Source organism: Xenopus tropicalis, chromosome 3, assembly GCF_000004195.4.
Source record: "Xenopus tropicalis strain Nigerian chromosome 3, UCB_Xtro_10.0, whole genome shotgun sequence".
NCBI lineage: Eukaryota > Metazoa > Chordata > Amphibia > Anura > Pipidae > Xenopus > Xenopus tropicalis.
This window is the reverse complement of record NC_030679.2, coordinates 18848134-18867636: the sequence shown is the minus strand read 5'-3', so window position 1 is coordinate 18867636 and position 19503 is coordinate 18848134. Positions and strand designations below refer to the sequence as shown.

Sequence of the window (19503 nt, the reverse complement as noted above, 5' to 3'; positions counted from 1 at the left end):
TAAATACAACCATAAGTACTCACAGAAATGCTGCACTTAGTCCTCTATCAAAAGAAACACAGCATTTCTTGTTTCCTTTTTTGTAAAAATGTTCTTGGGGTATCTGACTTCATTCGTGCCAGAGTCTGTGCAGTTCTCTTCTCTCTCCCCTCTCCTGCCTCCCCATAAGAATTTATACCACTCTTTCCCCCACCCTTAGGAATGTGTGATCTGAGCTACCAAGGCTAGACTGCAAGTAGGAAGCGATGAAGACCAAGCTAAAATGGCAGCTGCAATCTTAAACACACAGAGAAAGCTTCTAGGGCTCTTTACTCAGGTATGGTAATGCTTTCTGTAGAATAAGTATAGTGTTCTAGGTGGTACTAATGTGGCAAATCTATTGGCAGTAAAATTCCAAAATGACTTTCCTTTTCCTTTAAACCTGAGTTTCCCCGGCTACTGTCCCAGTCCCGCCTAGGGTGGCCAGACTCACAGTTTAGGAACCACTGGTCTGATATATACTTCCACTAGTACATCAGCACTTTGCAACGTTAATACCAGCTGTAACCACTTGCATACTAAATTCTCAATGTACACCCTTTTTTACTCAGTGTTGCAACTTGTTGAAAATTGGTTTGTCATGAAGAGTGTGTATGTGGAATATAGACAGGCACTTAAAAGATTAACTCTTAAGAGAAACTCTTGGCCATGCCACTTTATGCCCTAGCCATGCCCCTTTCCATCCCAGCCACCTTGCTCTGTCAAAAGACAGGATACAATATAGGCTACACGGTAAAGTTCAGGTCTAATTTCAACAAATTGTTCTATCATTATATTCTACAGGGAGATTTTATGGCATAAATACTTGCACACAACATCTGAGTCAATGTAGGGTTGTTCAGGTGACCAAACAGTTTGCTGAATTTCTCCAGCTTGGATGTCAGGAACAACATATTTATTGTTGTTGAACCACAGGGCCCACCATACTTTGGTCCTTGAATACAGAGGGTGTTTTTAGTTCAGAAAAGCAAAAAGTAAAGGGATGCTTAAAAGTTTTTGGTGGTGCTTCGGACTCATGTGTTATAGATCAAAATTGCACTCTGTCCTCCTAAAGTGAGCATTTTTGCATTTTTTGTGTTTGTGCATTGATCTCTGAAGGCCACTGATTATTGATCTTTAACCCCTATTATAGTATATTCATTTTTGCATTTGGGAAACCCTACTTGGGTTGATCAAAGTTTCTTGCTGACAGTTAGGCTTCCATAGAGTTTTCCATTGAGTTTTTAAAAAATGCATTGATACAAATTGTTTGTTTTAAAAGCAGTTTTCTAGCTAATTTGTAACTGGTAACCAGTAATTTACATGCTTTCTGGATCAGTATAAGTGGCAGGGTCATTTACTCTTGCTAATTAGCTCATGCTAATGTCCCACGGAGAGATTAGTCGCTGTGATTTTTAAAAAGCTATTTTCAGCATCAAGTCGCTAGTTTTGTCTCTACATAGAGAAGAATATAAATTGCCGGTACCTAAACCAACGATACTGTTGGTAATTTACTTCAAATTGCTTATCGCTCCGAATCGCTATGAGACCCTTTTTCAAACGATTTTACAAAGAAAGCATTGTCGTTCAAAACTATTGGAATTGCTGGAAGTAAAACCCACTGAGTGGGAAGTTGCGGTGATTTCCCCCATTGCACTAAATGTAATTTCTAATTGTGGGCGGGGAATGACACCTGGATTTGTGGGAAATACCATTGTGGAAATCTCTAGTAATCGCTTGTTAGGAAAAGAGGAGCGACCTGTCGCTGGAACTCGCTTTTTAAAAATCACAGTGATTAAATCTCCCCGTGGGACATTAGCTTTAAAAGAGAAGGAAAGGTAAAAACTAAGTAATCTTTATCAGAAATGTCTATGTAAATTCAGCCATAAGCACTTACAGTAATGCTGCACTGAGTCCTCTATCAAAAGAAACACAATTTCTTGTCTCCTTTTTTGTAAACATGATGTTCCAGTGCCTGACTTCCTCTCTCAGAAACACCCTTAATTCCCGTGGCCAGAGTCTGCGCAGTTCTCTCCTCTCTCCCCTCTCTTGCTCCCCCCTCCCAATAGGAATGTGTGATCTGAGCTATAATGGCTAGACTGCAGGAAGAAAGCTACTTATAATGGCAGCTGATATCTTAAGCAAACAGAGAAAGCTTCCAAAATTGTTTACTCAGGTGTGGTATTGGTTTCTGCAGAATAAATATAGTGTTCTGGGTGGCACTAATGTTGCAAATCTATTGGCAGTAAAATGCCAACATGACTTTCCTTCTCCTTTAATATGAAAGGTCACTTCAACACACTGCTTTCTATGGAAATGCCTATGATTGAATTCTCTAGAAGCAATAAAATTAGCTGAGACCCAACAAATGATTTCACTCACCTTTAAAAACATACATCTGATGAATTAAACACAAATGATGGGCTTATAAATTAAAAGGATGATTAATTATAAAAAGAATTAAGACATAGATTCCTTTTGATGGTCTATTTCTCCCAAACAAATGGTAGAACAGTGTTTATTTTCCTTTAAAAGTCTTTTTGGATAAGAGAACACTTTATATGTGCGTACAGCCCCTAGAGTAAAAAGCAATAATGTGGTTTGATTTGATTTAATATCAGGTTTCCCAAAAAAGGCCAACATCCAAAACGTTAAAATTAATTCTACATTAGTTCCACCTTGGTAGGGACTAGGAGGGGTTCCGTTCCACCCACATCATTTTGGCAAACACATTTCAGTATTTCTGTTCTATGAACACACATAAGCAAACTGAATTGTGTTATTGGTGTCCTTCTGCTATGTGTTAACCCATTCATTGGCAGCTCCCCATGTTCACTTTTCCAAAAGCTGTGAATGATTTCAGTATATAATTCAGATAATCTCCCATTCTAATTATATAACAAATGAACAATCCTGGGGATCAAGGCTTTTCTGCATTGGTCCATGGAATAATACTGTGGTAACGACAAAATACATGGGGGGGAAGATTTATTAACACTTGAGCCTCTGGACTGCAGCATTCGGTGCTTAAAACCACATGTGACTGCCTAAACTCACGCGTGGTTTCTGCATCTGATTACCTCGGCCTGATACCAACTGGGCTTTTTTTAAAAAAAATCAATGCAGGTTTTAGGTGCCAAGCTTTATATTCTTTTTCAAAAACATGCGGTTTCAGGAACCAAATTCTACAGCCCGGAGACTTGAGCATTAATAAATCAGAATGCCCCTTGCAAAATAGGTGCGGTTGTGTCAAATTGGATGCGGTTGCGGCAAAATAGACGCGGTCGCTGCAAAAAAAGACATGCAACAAAAAAAGATGCGGGCGACAAAAAAGTCACGCAACAAATGCATGTCGCTCATCACTACTTATGTTATTACATGATACTTTATTATCTACAAGTTGTACTGAATAGTTTGGCTTGACAACTGCTGTCTGGCTGTAGGTAGGAAGTTGAATAGATAAACCACATCTACCACTGGGTGCAACCATTTAACCATATAGCATGTAATGATTTTACTGGTGGTAATCTCATAGCTGCTGTGTAGTGATGAGCGAAAAAATTAGCCAGGCATGGATTCACAGCGAATAAACGACAAAATTCGCTGCACGTCCAAAAATTTACTCCCACGTCAAAAACAATTCTCGCTCATCAAAGCACTACTTTTGTGCAAAATTAATTTAACAAGAATGCTATGCTAGATCAACCATTTGCCCAAGAAGGACTTATTTACTACGGGTTTTTTTAGTTCCAGTTTCATTATATAGTAAGCAATAACTAATAACTGTGTTCTTTCTATTGACTTATTCATCTTCTATTGACTTCATCATTTGCTCTTGCAGTAAATCTATCTTTAAGCAATGAGTGTACACACTTCCAGTGGAACACCTACACAGATTCCTGTTCTTCTAAACACATTATATACAAGCTTACAAGCTTAGTGAAATGGTTATTATCCCTGGAACTCCTGGAGGATATAACATTTGACCTTGGATACCAACCTCCCACAGGCTTTGCCAGTATATGTTATCCTCCTGGCTGTCTTACAGAACATGCCTAAGCCTTAAGGGCCATATCAAGCCCTGACTTCTTAGGGGGGGATTTCCAGCTGACATGTTTGTGTTGCCTTATGGATTGGTGCTAAATGCCTTTCACAAATATACTTCTGAGTGGAACTACAAACATAGTAGTATCTGTCTATAAAAAGAGTGTTTGAGTAGTATCTCTTCCAGTCTGTGTACTTTTTAAGCATAACTGATTACCTGCAGTCAATGAAGTTGTAGAGGCACACACTGCATGGCTTTCTCAGAAGAGCTGTATTATTTGAGGGAACATCACTGTGTAATCTCTTGTCTGCTTAAAGAACTGTTGTAAAATTGTGTATTATACATGGAAAAAATAGGAGCACATTGACAGCTGTGTGAGAAAGCTCTATTCAGAGTAATGCTTATAGTGTAATACAGTGCTGTCCAACTTCTGTGGTACCGAGGAATGGAATTTTTCCGACCTACGTGCTGGAGGGCCGATAATGGAAGCCAGTTTTGACCACTCCCCTTTTTGAAACCGCACCCACTTGAAACCACACCCGTGTTATCACATGACCATAACCATATTAATGGTTGTAGTACAGCAAAAACCTTCCATACTCTGCCTTCCCTACCCTGCCTGTGTGTGCAATACTCTGCCTGCTCTATCCTGCCTGTGTGTGCCATACTTGACCTGTGTGTGCCATACTCTGCCTGCCCTACTCTGCCTGTGTGTGCCATACTCTGCCTGGCCTACCCTGCCTGTGTGTGCCATACTTTGCCTGCCCTACCCTGCCTGTTTGCCATGCTCTGCCTGCCCTACCCTGCCTGTGTGTACCATACTCTGCCTGCCCTACCCTGCCTGTGTGTGCCATACTCTGCCTGCCCTACCCTGCCTAGTGTGTATGGCACACACAGGCAGCATACAGTGACACAATGCTGGCACTGCTCCTACAGTCTGCACAATAACTATATATTAAAAAACTTTTTAATTGCAGTACCACCTCAGTATATGTTCTTTTTGTAGTGTGCAGGGTTTATTTGTGGGTTTCTACTGCTCCTACAGTCTGAGGTGTGAACAGGGGAACAATGTGAATGATTACAGCCTGAGCCTGAGGTGTGAACACTGCAGGGGGTGAACAATGCAGAGATTAAAAGGTGTGAACAACACAGGGGATTATATTTTTAAACAATACAGAGGGATTACAGCCTGAATCTGAGGTGAGAACCATGCAGGGGGCCAGTTAATCACAGTACTGATACCATTTAAAGCTTACACAAGAGTAAGCCATCAAAGCAGCCAGACAGGTGGGGGGCCACACAGAGGCGGCCCGCGGGCTGCCAGTTGGACAGCACTGGTGTAATACATTACATTACGACCACAGGTGTACCTAAACTCAGAGGGGTGCATTTATTGACAATATTCATTAAAGGTACTTGTTTCCAAACATGCACTTACATTTCAGCATCAATAGGTGCTTGTGCCCAAGGATTCACACACTAAGGGCGAGGACACACAGGCGATTAGTAGCCACAACTTTTTTGTAAAAAGTCGCAGCTGCAATTAGTTGCCACGACCATGGTTTTTTAAAAGTTGTGGAGACTAATCAGCCCGTGTGTCTTCATCCTAAAGCTGTTATAACAGCAAACGGTGGAAGTAACACCTTCTTCACTATTACAGGAAGTGGTGAATTGCATCTGAGTATGTACTTTGCAATCTGTACTTTACTGTGCATAAATATATTACCCTTATTTTGGTATATGTTAGCGCTATCTGTATAGTTAATTTGTTATGCCCACGCCACCATGTAGCCTTTAGTGCATAAGGGGTACAGTGAATGGGACAAGGCAGGTGGTTGTCAACAGGGCCACAGCGGCACAGACCCGACTCTGTTGCCACTTCCCCTGGCCGCCGATGTCCTCCCCTGATGCGTTTCACATACACGCATTCAGGGGAAAACGTCAGGTGGGGGGCCCTGCGCGGGGGGGGGGGGGAGGATTAGGGGTGTGTGGTGGGGGCCCCTGCAGGGGACGCGTCCAGAGGAGGTACCCTGGTTGTCAACCTGATGCTAAAGAAACCTGCTTTTTGGCTCCACCCCATTATTTCAACTGTACACATTTTAGATGTTTATACTGTTTCCGATGAATATCCAAATGAGAATTTATAATAAATGTAGGGGATCAGAGAACCCTGTCCCCTGTTTCTCAGTCTGTGACATCATCCAGCCTAGCTACAGCCTGGGGAGGGATCCAGTTGGCTGGCTGCCCCAGTGCACGTCTGGGAGAGGTGTGCCTAAGCTTTGGAGCCAAAAATCTAGGGGCGGGCCCAGCAGCTTATAAAGGGAGCCCCTGCTGTTGTTTGCCAGAGTTGAAAGAGATACAGTGTGAGCAGCCATATTGTGTGTTAGACTTGAAAGAATAAAAGTCTGCTGGGCTGCCAGGAAGGAATCAGTCCTCTGTGGTGTCTCTAGTGTGTGTCCCCTGCTGTGAACAGGTATTGTTCGTTTGCCTGCTACGTGGGAGCAGCCACCTTTATAAAGGGAAGGTACTCTGGGGCAGGTAGCGCTACCTGGGGGGACTAAAGAGCTCTTGGGGAAGGGACTGAACTAACCTAAGGGTTGTGGTTTATCCGGATCCAAGTGGGGATTGGGCATCTATAGAGACTGTCGGTGCCAGCTGTGGATAAACTACATGGGTTCCTCAGAGCAGGAAAATCAGTTATACATAAAGTGTTAACTTCCAACTCCAACAGTTATATAAAGTTTAACATTTCTGCCAAACCTGTGTGTGATTATTTCCTAGTGGAAATCCCCTAGAGGTGTGTTCCTCAGTGTCCACTAGGTGGAGGCACTGCGCTGTTCCCAGTTCCCAGTATCAATATTCTTTGAGAACACACATCTCCTGAAAATACAGCCATATATAAGTGAATGTGCCAAGAAAGGGTTACATTTTGGAGGCACTGCTGAGATTCTGCCGGGGTTCTGCTGAATGTCCTTATAGACAGCCCCAGAGAGATAGACCGTGAGAGGGTTCCCCCTGATATTGATGCGGGAGATGAAGGGCCATGGAAGGTTGTTCTGCCAGATCTGTCTGATGACGCAGATGATTTAACTACCCATGTTGACACCCTTGTTTCCCAGTTTGCAGTTACAGCACCGGGAGGTGTGCTGCCCAGTAAGAGACTGTTTGATTCGCCAGCTGAACAGAGTCAAGTAAAGCAATGTCCATCCAGTGAGAGCGTGGTCTCCAAGGGGAGTCGGCCTAGCTCGGGAGGCCAGCTGGATACCCCTGATATTGTGAGTGCGCTGGGACTACTGACTGACCAACTGACTCAGCTGGCCTGGAATGGTAATTTTAAAAGACTTAAAGTGTTTTCAGGTGCAGATCCGGTACCCTCGGGTGAGGACTCATTTGAGAGTTGGAGAGACTCCACTGTGGTGTCCGTGAGAGATTGGGCCGGCCCTGAGGCGACCATGAGAAGGAAGATCCTTGAGAGCCTTCGCTGCCCTGCGGTGGATGTGGTAAAATCCTACCTAGTTAGTCACCCTGATGCTACTTCAGGCGACCTGATAGAAGTCCTAGAGGTGACGTTTGGCCCTGTAGCAAGTACTACAGAGATGCTCCACAACTTCCACTCTACCTTCCAGAAAGAGAAGGAAGCCCTGTCTGCCTATCTGGTGCGGGTGGAGCAAGGCCTGAGATTGCTGGTGAGTCGTGGGGTAATCCAAAGCTCTGAAATGGATTCCCTGAGGATTCGCCAAATGAGGAGAGGGACTTTAAATAGTGACCCTGTTGCCGTGACAATTAGAGCTTACTACCAGGATACACTAACCCCTGGCTATGTTGCTCTGATGGAGAGAGTTCGGCGGGAGGAGGCTGATGCCTATGTGAGGGTGAGGAGGAGTTCCACCCTAGGGCATGCAGAGAAGTCCCCTGCTGATGCAAAGCTGCTGGAGGAAAATAAGAGACTTCGCAAAGAGTTGGAAGCGTTTAAAGCTCAACTGTCTGAGAGAGCCAAAACCCCAACTGAGACGAGGAAACCTCCAACGTGCTACCGGTGTGGCAGGATAGGCCACATACAGCCAAACTGCCCTGTTCCTGATGAGGTTCAGGTCCAGTCTGCACTGTGTAAAGTACGCCGGCGGCGTAAGAGACTTCCAGGGAAATGTTACAAGTGCCATGTGATGGGTCATCAGGCCCGGAACTGTAAGACTTACAAAGGCCCAACAGTACAGAAGTCCTACTATGAGCCTTCCATATCTGAAAGTGACTCCCCTGAAGGAGATGAGGGGTTGAGTCAAAGGGAGACTGCTGTGGAGAACCCTGTGGAGTGTTGTACTGTTTCTGAGTGTAAGGAGGTACGGCAAGCGAGGCCGTTGCCGGTTTTTCCAAGGGGAGAATGTAGGGGATCAGAGAACCCTGTCCCCTGTTTCTCAGTCTGTGACATCATCCAGCCTAGCTACAGCCTGGGGAGGGATCCGGTTGGCTGGCTGCCCCAGTGCACGTCTGGGAGAGGTGTGCCTAAGCTTTGGAGCCAAAAATCTAGGGGCGGGCCCAGCAGCTTATAAAGGGAGCCCCTGCTGTTGTTTGCCAGAGTTGAAAGAGATACAGTGTGAGCAGCCATATTGTGTGTTAGACTTGAAAGAATAAAAGTCTGCTGGGCTGCCAGGAAGGAATCAGTCCTCTGTGGTGTCTCTAGTGTGTGTTCCCTGCTGTGAACAGGTATTGTTCGTTTGCCTGCTACGTGGGAGCAGCCACCTTTATAAAGGGAAGGTACTCTGGGGCAGGTAGCGCTACCTGGGGGGACTAAAGAGCTCTTGGGGAAGGGACTGAACTAACCTAAGGGTTGTGGTTTATCCGGATCCAAGTGGGGATTGGGCATCTATAGAGACTGTCGGTGCCAGCTGTGGATAAACTACATGGGTTCCTCAGAGCAGGAAAATCAGTTATACATAAAGTGTTAACTTCCAACTCCAACAGTTATATAAAGTTTAACATTTCTGCCAAACCTGTGTGTGATTATTTCCTAGTGGAAATCCCCTAGAGGTGTGTTCCTCAGTGTCCACTAGGTGGAGGCACTGCGCTGTTCCCAGTTCCCAGTATCAATATTCTTTGAGAACACACATCTCCTGAAAATACAGCCATATATAAGTGAATGTGCCAAGAAAGGGTTACATAAGTAAGGCCAATATGTTGGGCTTGTTTGTACTCTATGTATATATAGAATGAAGAAAATGTGCTTTCCCCATACCCACCCTGTCCTGGGGTTCAGGCTTAAGAGAGAACAGAACTATGTAAACTATTTCTGGCAATATATCCCTGTGACGTGTCCTAAAACACTTTGCACATGAGAACATTCTTCCTTCCCATTTGTCATTTTTGACTTTTAGAAATCTTGCCCTGTTATTACCTATGGAGTATTATAGCTGCTTGTACATTTCCCACTGCTGCCAATTTGCAATTCTTTTCATATTCCTATTTGAATTTTTTTAGGTGACATTAATTCCTTCACTTGTGTTGCTTTTTATAAAATGGTAACTGAGCTGAAGGCAATTGTGGTGTTTTTTAATCAATAAAATGTTTTGGGAATATTTAGGCATACATGGACATTTAAGGCATTATCATGTTGATAAGGATTTCATTAAATATTTCCAGCCATATCTTTTTCATTTTAATCACAAGGTTTCACATTTATGCCTTTCATTTCTTTCCTAAATTATCCCTTATTCCAATGCTTCTTTCCCTATCTCTCTACTGACTCCACCCCTCACTTCCTTTTCCATTTTTCTCTCCACAACCCTCAACAAACTTTATTAACACATTCATTAAAGTACGAATCCGAATAACGAAATCCGATAATTTCAAAAGTCATGAGAATTCCGTTTGTTTGAATAAGAAGATTTCGTACTTATGATCCGAAATTTTAATATTGAAACGATCATTTACGAATGGCGATCCATTTCATATCTGAATGATCGTAAACGCCGGGAAACCTTTCTGACTTCAGTGCATGATTTTGAAAGCCTCCCATAGGGCTCAATGGCACTCTGCAGCTCCAACCCGGCCCAAGGAAAGTCTCCCATAGGGCTCAATGGCACTCTGCAGCTCCAACCTGGCCCAAGCAAAGTCACGATACCGAAGCTTGAATGAATCTGAAACTTTCGTAGCCGTTGCAACAAATACAATTTTGTCGCACAAATTGTCGCCCATATTGTCGCAAAGTATGAAAAAGTCGCGCAAATTGAAAATATTGCAGAAAATACGCAAAAGTTGTAAACTTTATTTTTTGTAATCAGACCTGTCATACTTCAATGAATGTGCCCCATAACATTTGTAATATTATAACATTCAGGCCCGGATTTGTGGAAAGGCCACAAAGGCCCGGGCCTAGGGCAGCACAAATTTGGGGGCGGCATGCCACCCCACCGCAGCGAAATGTTAAACTTTTTTCCCATACGGAGCAATGGGGACCTCTCTCCCACTGGTCCGTATGCGAGTGTAAAGTTTGCACATGTGCGCAGGGGGGGGGGGAAGGGGTGCGCACGGGGGGGGGGCCCACGGACAGGGGGCGGCCTCGGGGTGCCCAGATTACAAATCCGGTGCTGATAACAGCAATAATTCTCCAGCAGGTCCCTTACACATGACTAGCATTGATGTTATTTGTTACACTAATAATTGTAAAAGTTTAACATACACCATTTCCACTTAGCAGTACTATTTTAGCAGAGTAACATGCATCATTTCCTCTTTGCAGTACTAGTTTAGAAGTGAAACATGCATCGTTTCCACTTAGCAGTACTAGTTTAGAAGTGGTCCTGATCTGATGAAAGACTGTAAGCCATAAAGGATTTCCAGTAATAGAATATAGTGTTGGAAATGGACACTGGCTCACAGTTTGCGCCCTGTAAAAACATTGTAGAAAAAATCTAAAACAACTGAAGAACAAATGTAATCTCTTTCATGAATTGAGATCTGGTTGACATTAAGCATAAAATCTAGGTGCCGCTACTACCCATAACTAGAACAATCAACACAAAACTTTGCTTATCTTACAATTTTTGTTAATTAAGTTGATGGTTCTTTTCATAGTCAAAACTAAAACAGAAATGTAACTATATTTCAAATATTTATTCTTGTCATTTAGCATTTAAATAATTCTTAGTAATTCCTAGTAATCATGAAGCTTTTTGAAAGAGTTACATAAGCATTTACTAAAGGGTAAATCAAGATGCCCCAAATTTTAATGTAAAGGGAGATACAGTTGTCTACACATTTCCCTAACTTTAATAATAAGGAGAAGGAAAGGGGTAGTTAATTGCCTTGGGTTCTAGGTGTGACATTCCGCCACCTTTAACAATAAAATGGGGGATAAGGCCTGTATTGACTATGCTATCCATACATCCACCTTCAACAATGAGAGAGGTTAAGAGGGCATTAATTTCTAGGGTTCTAGGCTATGCATTCCCCCACCATTAACAATAAGATGTGGCATAAGGTCTGTAAAATCTATGTTATGCATTCTCCCATCTTCAGCATTAAGGAAAAGGAAAGGAGTCATTGATGCCTAGGGCTCTAGGCTATCTATTTCCCCACTTGGGGAAATGTGGGGGATAAGGCTTGTAATTGTTATATGTTATCCATTCACCTCATTCAACAGTGGGGAGGGGTAAAGGGGTCATTAATGTCTATGATTCTAGGCAATGCATTCCCCCACACTTAAAAGATAATAGGAAAACTGGTCTAGTTCCAAAACTGATGCTTTAGTTTCTTTTTTGTGGATAAAAAGAGAAGACCTCAGTAGCCCAACAGCACTTAAAGTTTAGTCATCCAATTTTTGAAAGTTGCATTTTTTCTGTGCTGATTCATTACTGATATATGGCTGTTTAATAGCAACATCATTTTATAGATTTTTACCTGCTAAATCATATGCATTACATTATGAATAAACACTAATGGTGTAAATAGAACTGATGAGCCAAGTAATGAAATGAATCCTGGGAGCCTGGGGCAACACAGACCTTTGGGACCTCTTGTGTATGTATAGTTGCACTGTTTATCCTATTCAACTTAAGCTGTTTTGCATTAACAGGGATACATTAGAGAGCGCAATTCATTAAAGTACTTGAGTCTAACCACACTCCTGCACTTTCACATGGTTCAGTGTGTCAAAGTGTCTATCCTGCCTCTTCTGATAAGTGGTGCACAACTGGGATGCTGGGGCCTTGGACCCTAGGGCAGCCACCACCCTGGACTCAGCAGTAGCTTAAAGGGATTATGTCATGATTTATATGGTGTATTTTTATTTCTAAATTACACTGTTTACATTGAAAATAATTCACTCTACCCTTTAAAATGTTATTCCTAACTAACAAATGTAATTTTTTAGCTGTAATATTGGTGTGTAGGCGCCATGTCAGTGCATTGTGCCTGAGTCTAAGCTTTCAGAAGGAGCCGGCGCTACACATTAGAACTGCTTTCAGGTAACCTATTGTTTCTCTTACTCATGTAACTGGATGAGTAACTGGATGAGTCCCAAGCCGGACTTGGATTTCTTACTAGTGAGTGCTATTCTGATACTTACTGGGAGCTACTATCTTGCTCAGTTCCCAATGCTCTGCTGATCGGCTGCTGGGGGGTTGGGGGGGATATCACTCCAACTTGTAGCTCAGCAGTAAAGTGTGACTGAAGTTTATCAGAGCACAGGTCACATGGCTGTGGCACCCCAGTAAATAAAGAAAATGGCTAGCCCCATGTGAAATTTCAATATTAAATATAAAAAAAATGAAAAATGGATTTCAATGCAGGATTCTGCAGGAGAAGCTCTATTAACTAATGGTTTTTGAAAAAAAACATATTGCCCCATGACAGTATTCCTGTAAGTGTTCAGGAAACACAGTTTTGAAGGCACAATCTAAATGCAACTTAAACTCTTTAACTCTCTCAAACTCAACAACAACCCAGGGGTGGCACGTGGGGCAACAATCATATAAAGTGTTACTGGTGCCATCTTGTTCTACTGTCTACCTCTTGAATACACATACCTGCCACCCTTTATACCTACAATTTCTGCAAGGCCTTGGTCACTCCTTTTCAGACCCCTTCTTAAGATACCTCTGGAATCATGTCCAGTTCTAGAAATATATTCTCATGAAAGACCTTATATTAATTTTCAGAAAATGTATGAAGTTACAGGTAAGGGATCTGTTATCCAGAAAGCGTCGAATTACAGAAAGCCTGTCTCCCATAGACTCCATTTTAATCAAATAATTCAGATTTTTAAAATTGATTTCTTTTTCCTCTGTAATAATAAAATAGTACCTTGTATTTGATCCATATAATATATAATTCATTCTTATTGGGTGCAAAACAATCCTGTTGGGTTTAATTAATGTTTTATTAATTTTTTAGTAGACTTAAGGTATGGAGATCCAAATTATGGAAAGATCCCTTATCCAGAATACCCTTGGTCCTGAGCATTCTGGATAATGGGTCCTATACCTGTATAAGCAACAGCACACCCCCCCCCCCCCCCCCCACACACACACAGCTATTTATTTCTCAAATAAAACACTAAGATCAAAATAAATTCAAGAAAAAAATAGTTTAATATAAGCTCTCTCCATACATTCTCTCAAAAAATTCCAGTCCAGAAATATTACAGATTCCATTACAATTTTTCAGTTGGATATGGGTTGGTATGTTTCCGCCATAATATCAAAAGTACTTTTTTTGATATATGTTCCTTAGAATGGATTGTACAAAATTAGCCCTGAGGAATTTCTTTTTCCTTGATTCTACATACATTCACAAAAAAAAATCTCAAGAGCACCCAAGTGAACATAACATTCTGGGAGCACACCACCAGCAGAATGAGAGTTAGATTTATATACACACACTTTGCATTCCCTTTGTTTTCATGAATACAGTAGTTTAATATATATGATTTAATGTGTTTTAATTAATTTGTGAATTCAAGTTCACAAACAAATAGGCTCCAAGTTCTCCACCGTTTTCATATATTTTAGTAAAATAAAAGAATGGTTGAGATCACCTCAGTTTTAAAACACAGCAGCAGAAGTCTTTTTTTTTTTAATGTGCGCAGACTGGAAATGAGGGTGACACACTTCAAATAAGTTTGCCCATTAAAAACAAGGAGCTTGGCTAATACGACTATCAACTCATTCGTTATGTTATGAGACCTGCGGCCTTACTCTGCTTCCTATTGCGTGTACTGGACGCGAGCTTCTGCTAGTTAAACAATTAAATACATAGCAGAAGGTGGTGCATAGTTGTACATAAATGTGTCTGAGCTATGTGTTGCACCAGATGGCCCTTTATATATTACAAAAACCTGCTTAAAATGGTTTGGAGACGTTTACGAGGGAAAACGGAGGCTTTTTTTCTCCTCTTTATACCATTTCCTTCTCTCCATACGTCTGTCCTTCTCCAGTTGCCCAACAGTAAATATTACTTGCATATCTATTATGCTCTGAAAACGGAAATCACACGTCGGTGTGATGTGAGCTGAACGACGTGAAACTGCCGCGTTGACTGCGACTAAACTGGCAGAAACTTGCCGCTCGACTTCGCTGTCCTCTATTTTCGCTTTTGCTACGTTGTTTGTCGTGCATTAAGAAGTTCTCTAGCAGCTGAAGCTTTTTATGCTCTTCTTTTAGAAAGACATTGACAAGCATAGTTTTCTCCTTTTTGATTTGTTCGCTAATGTCCTTTGGAATATCTGGTATGAGCCAGTCCACTACGGCACTCAAAAACATGACCAGGTTCTGCAATGAAACAAATACATTTATTGGATAAAGTCCAAGCACCAAGATTCATTGCAGTTAATAGTTTAATCAGGGATTTACAGCAATCATGAAGTAGGGTACTGTGACCCATAATAATTATTATTAGGACTAATTCTGTTTACCCATAAGCAATAACACAGTTTGTTTGATGGTCAAATCTAAAATAATTACTATACTATAACTGAACTTTAAGTACTTAATAAGGCAAAAGAAGAATTTACTAGACACGCTAAGAAGTCGTTTACTTTGACCCGAAAAACAAGAGTGCACTTAGTGGCCACTAAAAAATCCAGTACTAAGCGCAGCATGCTTATCTTAATGAAAGGAGGACACCTGCATGCTTAAATTCACCTCACGAATACAGCATGGCTAAATGCAGGCAGTTCTGTATTCATGGGGGAAACATAGTTCTCTGCATTTTGGAACACTAAAACCTGCAGCAGTTGTTTAGGCAAAAAATGCAGAAAACATGGCAGACTGCATCAATTTTTTGCACTTTGCACCCTGTACTGCACTAGTATCTAGTTCCCACAGAAGCAATGATCACCAGCACCCAGGCCCGTTAAGCTGGCCATACACGCATCGATATTATCGTATGAAACATCGCGTTGTACGATATTCGGTGAGTGTATGACAGATCGATGAGACAACGGATATAGCGAAGGCTTGCGGATATCGGTCATCTTGTCAACTGGGCAGGGTAAAAAATTTTGATCAGGCACCATTGAAGGCGTCCGAGCAAAATCTACATTTAGGGGCACATTTACTAATCCACGAATCTGAATGGGAAAAATTCGGATTGGAAACGAACATTTTGCGACTTTTTCATATTTTTTGCGATTTTTTTTCGTCGCCGTTACGACTTTTTCGTAAATTGTTGCAACTTTTTCGTAGCCGTTACGACTTGCGCGAATTGTCGCGACTGTTTCGTAGCCGCTATGATTTGCTCGTATATTGTCGCAACTTTTTCGTATTGAGCGCTCGTAAACGGCGGGCAAAACTTTCAGACTTTGCATGATTTTGGAAGCCTCCCATAGGACTCAATGGCACTCTGCAGCTCCAACCTGGCCCAAGGAAAGTCACCATACTGAAGCTTGAATGAATCCGAAACTTTCGTACTCAATTTGCGCAAGTCGTAACGCTACGAAAAAGTCACAACAATTTACGAAAAAGTCACAACGGCTACGAAAAATCCGCGACAATTTACGGAAAAATCGCAAAATACCGATCATTACGAAAAAAAAAGCATTCGGACGCTTTTCGGATTAGTAAATGTGCCCCTTAGGGTTGAATTGGCAGGTGGAGGTAGAATTCCTATTGTTTCTACCTCCATATCTGACAATTCAGCTCTGAAGGCCAGTGGGGGATGAACAATCAGAATTGCTACGTGTATCGCTACCTTACGTTTTTTATGTTAGTAATATACTAAAGAATTCAGTTTAAACAAACTATACTGGAAGTTGAACAACTCTGCCACGTCATCTCCAGATGTGTCCAAAACAGGTAGAAATTTTATTCTCATAAATAAAACACAAAATTGTATTGACAGTGATGGATAAATTAGGGAGAATGTATCTGTGCATAACATAATATAGGTCTCATCTTTTGTTGTACATAGGGTGCAGCACTACTCAAGGAAGCTAAGAATTTCAGCAAACAAAGGTTAGCCATCACTCTTGGCTAACTGTTTCACATGTTCTTTAGCAAAAGGGCAAAGACACACAGAGCTACTTAGTAGCAGCTGCCTGTCACGGGTTCTAAACACCAGAAAATTGCCTGCCATAGACAATACTGACAATTGTCTCTGTTAAAACACACATAGAGACAATTGTCAGTAAATGATCAGCATTGTCTGTTTTTGTAGCTGTGACAAAAAAAAATCTAAAAGCTGGTGACTGCATGCAGAATGTCAATTGAATTTTCCAGTGGTAGTTGAATTTTCCAATTACAAGCTAATTTTCAATTCAAAAAGTAGAGGGTAACGTTCAAGTTGTCTTTTAACATTCTTTAACAAGTTTTTTTCATCAATAAATAAATATTCAAGGTTTCCCCCCATATGCAGTAACCCATAGCAGCCAATAAGACATTTGCTTTTAAACAGGTGACCAGTAAATGCTCCTGCTGTTTGGTTAATATAGGTTAGTGCTCCTGGGCAAACCCAGTGAATTCTATCACATAGCCCCCATAGTGTTTTTTTCCTAATTCGAATTTCATGAAAACAAATCTGACCTCAATCTACAAAACTTTAACATAACGAAAGCTGATAAGTTTGCAACAGATCTAGTAACCAATCAGCGATTACTATGCCTTCTGTATTTGTGCCTCACCCAGGGCTGCTCTCTCTATATTTCTGTAACATTATTAATGTTATTATTATTCATTTTTCTGTTATCTGGGTTAGCAGAGTCTGGTAGCCAGTGGCATCCTGCCACTCACCTTTCCAACAGCTCTGTAGTCAGTATAGACAGCCCTGTGTTCTACTACGGTAAAAGAAAAAACACTTTGTGTTGATAATCAGGGACTTCAGCTCCTGAAATGACATGGGTTCTATGGGAGAGCTAGTCACTTTCCCTGTAAGCGGGTATTTGCCAGACCCAAAGGATTAGTCTAATCAGACTTACCTGAAAAAGGATGACAAAGGCCAGACGTACAGCTAAAATTGTCCAGTATTGCTTGGAAAAATCATACTGATTTGGGGAAGAAGGTGGCTCTCTATAATCTTTATATCTGCAGAAAGAGGAAAGGAATATTTTTATTGAAAAAGGTTATGATCCAGTGGATGAAGAGAATGAGGCTGATTTATCAATTATCAGCATTTGTAAAGGAACCCTAAAACTTCTTTTTTGTGCTACTTTGAACTAAAACGATGGTAAAATGACAACAAAAGTGCTTTAACAACCCTAGGCCCCTCCAGAGGCTTTGTTACCCCCAATACTGCCCCATTTGTTGTACCTATTAAAAAAATGTAAGGTAGCACATCAATTGCTAATCAGGGGCATAATTAGTTGAAGTCAGGGCCATATTGGTGTCAACTGCTTATGTTCCAGTTGTGACAGTGCTGGGAGAATGACATAAAGGAATGCAAGTTGGCAGATGTCAACCCTGCTGCACAATTCTACATTTTCCTGGTGGAGAACCCTCAGTATTTCTATGTTTGAATGTCTCTAACTCTAGTGTGTCACTCAAGCCTTAAGTCTCCTTTATAAGCCCAAGCATCATTCCTACCAGCTGTGCATATTGTGTATTATTTATTATCTAAATAATACACTAAGCATTAATTAAAGGTTTAAGGCACCATTATTTTTTTCTAAACCAGCTACAATTCTTTTCTTTATAACATAAAGGTAAAAAGATCAGTATTTCAGCTCTTGCCTTATGTTTACTAAACTCACCTTTTAATTCTTCTAAAAACCAACCACAACATTATATCTACATAATTATATCCTGTCTCGGGGCAGACTCAGTTTTCATAGATGAACAACCATTATTCCTGCCAATTTGCTTAAGCTCAAATTTGACTGCGGCAGGAACCATCATTTTTAAACACCAAAAACCGAGCCAATGTTCCTCTCCGTTTTCCAGCAATGCATGTCAGTGAACTGTTTGTGTTCATTCTACAGGTCCATTATGTTCCCGTCTCTAGCTCCACACTTCTGAATTAACTGCCCTTACAAAGAATATAACATTGCTTTATTGTATTTACAAATTCAGTTACCGTAACAACTCATGAAAAGGAAAGAAGTGGCATGATGATATATCTATTCTGCCTCAATACTCTTTGGCTGTAGGCTAAGACCTACATTTGTTAAGCTCAAATCCACTACATACTGCAAAGTTGTTTGTTTTGCTCAAAGCTAATTCTCTGGAACTTGAAAACGACAATGAAAGTTTGGCTCATTCTTCATAAATTAGTCACGAGCCTCTCATTGGTAAATCGTGGCATAACTTGAAATGTATTTATTACATGCATTTTTCCAAGAGTTAGTCAATGTTCTGATGCTGTAGCGTGCAGGCAGGGGTGATCAAGAAAATTAAACAAAAGGGTTTGATGGAACTTTGCATTCATCATATCAACAAAGAGACAAAGAGGAGGAGTATACCAGGCAAAGACTTTTGATTGGAAAAACTTTAATTAAAGCCAACATTATAAAATCCCTGCTGGACAAAGTCCAAATGTCCCACAAATTCTTACAATGGCTTGCTTTTATGTCTGATGTACAAATTCTGAATACATTTGTCTCTGTGTAGGCCTCGTTCTTGAGTGCACATAAAAATAAAGTATGCACACTGCAATATCATAAAGTAAAATAAATACAAATGTTAAGCCTGCTCAGTACAGAATATGGCATAGTATCAACTCAGTAATTATAGTGTAAAGTGAATCAAAATGTTAGTCATTATCCACATGACTAGGGCAGCACAGGGTAGGGTAGCATTGACTTAATTCAGTTTATGTAACGATCTAAAACAGATTTCTTTCTAAAAAAAAAAAAAGGGGCATGATCCAGTTGCACAGAACTACTGTAGTGTTTTTTCTCACAGTATATTCTTGTGAGATACTGTATAATCCTAGGTTGGAGGTTTTGCTCAGTCCCTGTAAGTGTTAATCCAGTCAATGGCTGGGCCTAGTTTAGGATTGGGAGAGGGAGCTATTTT

General features: G+C 41.1%; 1 protein-coding gene across 1 annotated transcript in view; it reads right to left on the bottom strand.

The window, feature by feature from the left end:
• Positions 1 to 13624: 13624 nt before the first annotated feature.
• Positions 13625 to 19503, bottom strand: part of ano2 (anoctamin 2, calcium activated chloride channel) — a 155589-nt gene continuing 149710 nt past the window's right edge. The window contains exons 25-26 of the mRNA XM_018092811.2: positions 17469 to 17574; positions 13625 to 14826 (exon numbers count right to left, since the gene is read on the bottom strand). Of these exons, the coding sequence (XP_017948300.2) occupies positions 14545 to 14826; positions 17469 to 17574 (388 nt within the window). The 3' untranslated portion in view covers positions 13625 to 14544. The remainder of the gene's footprint in view (positions 14827 to 17468; positions 17575 to 19503) is intronic.